This window comes from Lactuca sativa, chromosome 4 (assembly GCF_002870075.4).
Source record: "Lactuca sativa cultivar Salinas chromosome 4, Lsat_Salinas_v11, whole genome shotgun sequence".
NCBI classification, from domain to species: Eukaryota; Viridiplantae; Streptophyta; class Magnoliopsida; order Asterales; family Asteraceae; genus Lactuca; species Lactuca sativa.
The window spans coordinates 6,903,988-6,911,907 of NC_056626.2; the positions used below are offsets into that span (position 1 = coordinate 6,903,988).

At 36.5% G+C, this 7,920-nt stretch overlaps 1 protein-coding gene across 2 annotated transcripts; it reads left to right on the forward strand.

The window, feature by feature from the left end:
- The first annotated feature begins 720 nt into the window (after positions 1-720).
- LOC111891594 (BTB/POZ domain-containing protein At1g67900) lies at positions 721-4,813 on the forward strand. 2 transcript variants are annotated; one of them, XM_023887664.3, is made up of 5 exons: positions 721-1,047; positions 2,223-2,402; positions 2,503-2,572; positions 2,780-4,027; positions 4,178-4,813. In XM_023887664.3, the coding sequence occupies exons 2-5, from the start codon at positions 2,344-2,346 to the stop codon at positions 4,661-4,663; spliced, it is 1,863 nt and encodes a 620-aa protein (XP_023743432.1). In that variant the 5' UTR covers positions 721-1,047; positions 2,223-2,343; the 3' UTR covers positions 4,664-4,813. The 2 variants fall into 2 exon arrangements, with proteins under 2 accessions (XP_023743432.1, XP_023743428.1); XM_023887660.3 differs by lacking the exon at positions 721-1,047 and adding an exon at positions 1,624-1,857.
- Positions 4,814-7,920: the final 3,107 nt, after the last annotated feature.

The window sequence follows — 7,920 nt, forward strand, 5'->3', positions numbered from 1 at the left end:
GATGTACATCCATCTAATCTTACCAAACATAAAAAAGAAAATAAGTCAATTCTTTTTAATAGGTTTCTATTAATAGTCAAACTACTTGCTAAAGACAATTAAAAAGGTTCCTATGTCCTAATCTTGGTATTATATTTGTGACAAAACAAACTTCCAAGTTGGGATTAAGAAAGTCCAACACTTGCTATTATAGGTGACCAAACATCAACCACTCTGTCCTAATCTTGACTAGTTAACTAAAAAGAAACGTTTAACAAATATAACCACCCTAACAAGACTTAGACTTCTAACAACATCAACATCCAAACGAAATAAATCATATGCAAAAAAAAAAAAAAATCTTTAACTTTACTTATCCTTTGATAAATGAAGAGAAGTTAGTCTATTTTGGATTTTCAATCTTCTTTAATAAATAAATAAGTATGAAACCATTTGGACAAACACGTCCAACCATCAAATAAATGCAGTCTAACACAACCTCAAAACAAGCTTTCTACAAACCATTCAACACGTCCATATATTATACAGTAATAATTAGGAAATGGTCCATATCTTTTAAAGAAATTTTCTCATTAAATCAAAATTGACCCCATTGTCATAAATGCATGAAAGCTTACAACCAAGGATTCCAAATGCGATTCAAAGGAGGAGTTTCACTTGTGGGCTGTGGCTACTATAAATTATCCACTTGTGGCCCTTCTACATGAAAGAAAAGTATATTTGAAATCTTGAAAATATATTATTATTCTTCTTTTTAGTAGCCTCCATCTTTATCTTTACATCCACCTACACTATTTTTCCCATATTCTTTTACTACAAAAGTTTGTTGTTCTACTTAATAAATTGCAAATTTTTCTCATTGTAGACCCTCTTAAACAGTTCTGAAGTATTATTATTTTTGTAATATTTTTGTTTGAAGAGAAGCCCATGATTAAGGGCAATAACAATCATTGCTAAAAATCATTTTGTACAAGATGATTCAAGGGAGGTGAGATACAATGATTCAAGATCCAGACCCGTATCTTGATTCAAGAACGACCCGAAAAGGTAACCAACCTAGCAACTTCAATTCATCATTATTATTGACAAATAAGAAATAAATATTATATGGTGGGCTATGATTTCTTAAAATGTACGATAATATCTTGTATTAATTGTAATATATTTTCAATATCATTTTGGATTATATTTAGATGTGAACATCTTTAATTTATTAATGACATTGATGTCTTACTATAAACACCAATGTATTCAATAAAGATTGTTTAAATCGTACATGAAGCTATTTATTTTAGTTTAAAGGCTTTATTAAATATCTCAAATATTCTTTAATATAGCAAAATATAATTGTAAAGTTTATAGCTATACCAATTAAATATAACAACCACTTATTAACAAGAAAAAGCATATAATTTTCTAGAGTTATTAGATTGAAAATATGAATATGATGATATGATGTCTTATGATAACTAAAAAGTTTTTATTTAATAGAAGGGAGGGGTACACCTGATATTTCTTTATTTAAAGATACTTGAAGGAAACTTAGTTATTTATATTTATTAGTAATAAATAAAAATAAAGGAATAAATTAACAGTAAAACAATAAATATTATCTTGAAATTGTTATATATTTATTTGCGGGAAGAATTTGCTGTGAGACAATTATGAAGGAAGTGGGCGCAGGATAAGCACGTGGGAGTCGCCTTTTCTCTCAATTGCCATTAGCACGCTGGCATTTTCACACACAACTCCACTGTTATCTCTTCTCTATCGCAGTCTTACTCTTGATTGTTCCTAAATATTTTCTCATCGATGCCATGATTGAATGAATCTTCTTCTCCATTTTCAAGTTTTCAGGTCCTCCTCTGTTCTTTATTACCCTCCTTTTTTTGTTTCATAAAACAAAACCCATAAAATCTCATCAACCATACTGTGTTTTCATTGATTATTCTGCGTGATCTTGATAGATTTCATATGGAATCTAAAAATGAGGTGTCAAGATTCGAATTAAATCACTTCAGAGTTTGTTTTATTTTGTGGGATTTTGTCGTCTGGTTACAACATTCAAACCATCATCAAAATCTTAAAGCTTTTATATGATTCTTCAGGGAATTCCCTGAGAGTTTTTTAGAGTTTAATTGATTTTGAAAATCTGTTAGGGATACGAAAAATGGGAATTTGACACTTTTCTAACTGTGCTCTGTTTTTGTTCAATGATATAGGACTCGTTTCGAGTGGGAGACAAGATTGATTTCGGTTCTTCGTGCTTAGTTATGAACATAATCGTAAACTGAAAACATAAACTAGTAAATTGAAGGAGTTCAACAAGAACACAAATCAGCCATGAAGTTTATGAAACTTGGTTCTCGGCCTGATACTTTTTACAATTCAGACTCTGTAAGGTACATGCATCAGATCAGTTTCGTCTGAAGTTTACTTCAATGTTACCTTGTAATTCACACAACTTGATCACTCAATTCAATTCTTTTTGTTATAATTTAGATCAGTTTCTTCCGAAGTTTCTAGTGATCTTGTAGTTCAAGTGAGCGGAACAAGATATTTGCTTCACAAGGTAAACACTTTTTAATTGTAATTTCCGCATATCTTTTCTATGAATTTCTTTCAATTACACAAAAGGGGTTTTACATATTACAATTCCTATCGTATAATCCAATACAGTTGAAACAAATTACCACCAATTTTAAGATGTTTTGATTTTAATTCTTTTCGAAATCTAGAAATTTGATAGTTTGTGCTCTGTTTTTTCTTGGAACAACAGTTTCCACTTTTATCCAAGTGTTTGCGGTTACAAAGACTCTGTTCCGAAAGCCCAGAATCGTCCTCCCAACATCAAATAATCCAACTCTCGGAATTCCCAGGAGGCACCGAATCCTTCGAATTATGTGCAAAATTCTGCTACGGAATCACAATTACTCTCAGTGCTTACAACATCGTAGCAGCTCGTTGTGCATCCGAATACCTTCAAATGACAGAAGATGTCGAGAAAGGGAATCTCGTTTACAAACTCGATGTGTTCCTCAATTCTTGCATCCTCAACGGCTGGAAAGATTCAATCATAACACTTCAATCCACGAAGCCATTCCATTTATGGTCTGAAGATTTGGGAATCACTAGCCGGTGTATCGAAGCCATCGCGTCAAAAGTCCTTTCTAACCCTTCGAAAGTGAGTTTATCTCATAGCTATTCCAGGCGAGGGAGGGACAGAGATGACATTTCTTGTAATGGCGGCGGTGAAAGTCACCGGAATAATAAAACCGGTGGGAAAGGGTGGTGGGCGGAGGATCTTTCTGAATTGGGTATCGATCTTTATTGGAGAACGATGATTGCCCTAAAATCCGGTGGCAAAGTTCCTGCAAATCTTGTTGGGGACGCGTTGAGGGTATATGCGTCCAAATGGCTACCAAACGTTTCAAGAAATCCTGAAAAGGATGTCGATTCAAATCCTTCGAATTCGAAAAGTCGGTTGTTACTGGAATCAATAATCAGTTTGCTACCAATGGAAAGAAACTCGGTTTCTTGTAGCTTTTTGCTTAAATTATTAAAAGCAGCGAATATTCTCCGAGCTTCATCTTCTTCAAGAACGGAACTATCTAGAAGAATCGGGGTTCAATTAGAGGAAGCAACGGTTCCCGATTTACTGATTCCATCTTCTTCAAACGACACGATTTATGATGTCGATGTAATTTTGAACATTTTGGACCAGTTTATGTTACAAAGTCAAAGTCCACCAACAAGTCCTGTACATTTAAAGGGTCGATTTGAGCGACATAGAAGGTCAAGGTCAGCGAATAATGGTGATTTTGAGTTGCAGGAAAGTAGGAGGTCTTCTTCTGCTTCTCATAGCTCTAAGATCAAAGTGGCAAAGCTTGTGGATCTATATTTACAGGAGATTGCTAGAGATGTGAATCTGCCATTGTCGAAGTTCACTGCTTTAGCTGAAGCTATTCCTGATTTTGCTAGATTGGATCACGATGATCTTTACAAAGCCATTGATATTTATCTCAAGGTAATTTTATTTCCATCTTCTAATTTCGGTCAATAAATCAAAACGCGCATTCTACTTCCGTTTTTTTTTATTATTCCATCTTCTAAGGCATTTTAAAAACTTTTATTCTTATAAGGCTTTGAAAAATGTACCCTCTTTCTTTTTATGTAGTCACATCCAAACCTCAACAAAACAGAAAGGAAGCGAATTTGTAGAATACTTGATTGCAAGAAGTTATCAATGGAAGTTTGCATGCATGCAGCACAAAACGAACTTCTCCCATTACGTGTAGTGGTTCAAGTCCTTTTCTTTGAGCAAGCTCGGGCAGCCATGGCTGGGGGTCAGCTGACCGACCTACCCAGTAACATCAAAGCACTATTAGCTGCTCAAGATGATGCAACATCAAGGCCACCAGGCTCAATAAGCACCAACAGAAGCATGGTACAACCAGAAGATCAATGGAGTGTTTCGGGTCTTAAATCACCAAAATCAAGTCTTTCCACATTAAGAATGAAGTTAGCTGAAGATGATGATTTGGATGAACATTTTCAAGCTAACTCTTCAAAAGTGAAGCAACTTTGTTCACTTCCTAATCGCCCAAAACGAATGTTTGGTAAGTTATGGTCCTCAAACAGAAGCACAAGTGAAAAACGTTAAAAAAAAAAAAAAATCTCATGCGGGTAAATCTCTCTATTTTATTTTATTCATCTTTTTAAAATGTCTTGTAATCTTTAGGGAAATTAAATTGTGAATTGTTGGTGTAATCTATGGTAATAAATAAGAAAAAAGAAGGGAATTTTCTTGAAATTAGGTGTACTTTTCAAGATTCTGGTAAAATGCATCAAACTAAAGAAATTTATGATGGGGACAAAGGGTAAATCACTTTTTATTTCATTATTATTTTTTTGAAATGTGTGTAAAGTTTAGGGAATTGATGGTGTGAATTGTTGATGTGATCTATGGTAATAGATAAAAATAAATGGAAATTTTCATAAAATGTGGTGTAATTTTCAAGATTCTGATGGAAAGCATTAAACTTTAGAAATCCATGATGGGACCAGAGTATTGATGTCTTTGAGCACTAGTCTTTTTCTAGCATCAGTTTGCAGTTCAATAATTTAATTCCGACGTTTCATACTCCATTATTGAATTTCACTTTTTTCGTATACTGAAAAGTTGTGGAAAAATGGACTCTTTCAAGTTCATGGAGGTTGACTGTTTGACCAAAGATAGCATCTTAGAGAAGTTGGATGGTCACAGTTGACTAAATCATATATGATAAACATGATTGGGTTTTTTCACTCCCCTACTCGAATGGTCATAATTGCTATGTCCAATCGAGGAAGAATTTGGAATGAGTGGTCTTTCTTTAAAGTATTTGTCTTGTTTTTTCCATCATTTTCTTTTGTGAGTGTACATAATTAAAGGTGATTATGTGTACTATAATTATGAGGATGAATAAGGTGGTAATGGAAGAACAAGTTTTTTTAAAGGGTGTTGCTAAATTGACACCCCGTAGACACCCTATAAACCCTATAATTAAACACTTTTATTTTATTTTATCTAACAGCGGAAACAAGAACAAGAAGAACAAGACCCACAAAGAAGATAGAAAAATGGGTAGATTAGGAGCAAGAACGAGAACGAGAACAAAAGTAAATGATAAATTTGATAAACAATCTAGACCTATAGATTTAAGATCGGTGAAAACAAGTTAAAACCTATTAACTTGCATTCTATCAAGATCAGGAAAGCATCCCTCAAATGATGGGTTTTGAGTGTTGCCACAACTCATGAACAAAAGTTCTTTGGTTTCATAAAATTCGTCGATGCTTATAACTGAAAGGCAAATGGCTATTTAAAGCCTAAGACACACAACAGACAAATAAAAATACATCGAGAAAATAAAACTAAGACACCCAAAATAAGGAAAGTCTGTCTTTTTAGGCTAGGAAAGACACCCTGCTACAAACTACAAAAGGGGGTTGCCTTAATGAAGAAACTGTCTCTTCATACTTTATTGGAGTTGAAATAAAAGTGAGAACAACAGAACACCCAAAAAAAGGAAATTTCTCGCCTTAGTTTTCATACGTTACCACGCAAACTCTACATGGTGTTGTCCCCAAGAATTGACTTTCGCATCTGACAGTACATCGAGGGTCGTAATCACAACTAGTCATCCGAATCTCATTCTCGTTTTGACGTTCCCACCCAGGTAACTTAGATTGCAATGCGTTGCGATCGTTCGCAATGGATCGCACTCGTTTGCATCCATTCTTCAGTAATTGCGATGGGTTGCAACCGTTCATAGTTAATCGCATCCATTCGTCATCTCTTTCACATCTATCTGCCTTTTCACTCAAATCGCCTTTCTCAACCAATTCTCCTTTCGCATCACCTATCGTATTCACATCATTCCCTTCTCCTTTGAAAGGAATTGTGTAACGACCCGTTCCCGGTATGATGATTCCTTGGTATTTATTTTGAAATTTTGTAAAGGGACTCGGCGAGTTCATAGCCTGACTCGCCGAGTAGGGACGGGATTTCGAGCACGTGTTAGCTGGCGACTCGGCGAGTCCATATTCTGGACTCGGCGAGTCTGTCCGTATGGGAGAAACCCTAAATCCCCGGGTTGCCCACTATTTAAGCCACCTTATAGCCCCCAATCTCGCCTCCTTCACCCTCTAAAGCTGTGAGAAAAACCCTAATTCGTTCTTGAGTGTTCTAAGTGATTTTGTGTGCTAATTGTGAAGGCTTGAAGAAGGAGAAGAAAAAAGGAGCAAGGAGAAGAATTGTAGAGCGAAGATTCAAGGGAAAGCAAGAGTTCTTTGAGGTATTCTTCAGATTTCCTTCCCTTTTATGCTTTAAAATCCCCTTTAGATCTAGTTGATGCTTTTCTCAAGCCTTATGTTGTCTTGGAAGCTCTTTTATGCCGAGATAACCTTAGATCTGTTCATTTAGGAGTTGTAGATCCCAGATCTGTTGCCTTTATGGAGTTATTTTGCATATTAACCCTAGATCTACCCCTTTTAAGCATCTTTTAGCCTTTATTCCCTTGTTCATGTGTTTGTACACGTAAAGTTGGAAACTTTACGTGGTAAATCAGCTTAATGGACTCAGATCTATCATTTGTATGTATTGGATTCGAGCAGAATCGAGTGTAGAATAGTTGCATGGCGGTGACTCGGCGAGTCGGATGAACGACTCGGCGAGTCAAGTCGCGAGTCCCCGATTCCTTCATTATGAGCGATGTCGAGTGGGCCCAGTGAGTGGTGGAGTGGACTCGGTGAGTTCGAGGGTAGACTCAGTGATGAAGGGACTTGGCGAGTTGTTCATACAACTCGACGAGTCCAAGGCAATCTTCTTAGGCTCAAGAACAACTCGTCGAGTTGTTCATAGGACTCGGCGAGTCGGATGAAGATTGTCTGAGTTCTTGGATCGTGAGAGTACTCGTCGAGTCGATGCCATACTCGACGAGTAGCAGCGAGTTGAGTCGAAGAGTGAGAATAGGGACTCGGCGAGTTGGCGGCCCAACTCGGCGAGTCAGGTCAACTATGGGTTGACTTTGACCGAGAGTTGACTTTTGTCTAAGAGTTGACTTTGACCAAGGGTAAAGAGTCATTTTACCCAGTGCAGTGTTTAGTATTTGATTGAGTGTGTTTATGGACTTGTAGCCGGGGAGATACCGGAGCAGCAGCAGCTAGCTTCCAGCGCCATACACTCAGCAGCCAGTTCACGAGGTGAGTTTCCCTTCAGTAGGAACGGGTCTACGGCCACAATGCCGGCCCGTGTAATTATCAGTAATTCCAGTCTTTAGTTTGATGTAGTAGCTAGTTGGCTTGACGTCTTTGTGATTCAAGCATATTTGTGTTATGTGTTCCGGACTTCGGTCCGATGCAGTTAGTTTCGGGCTT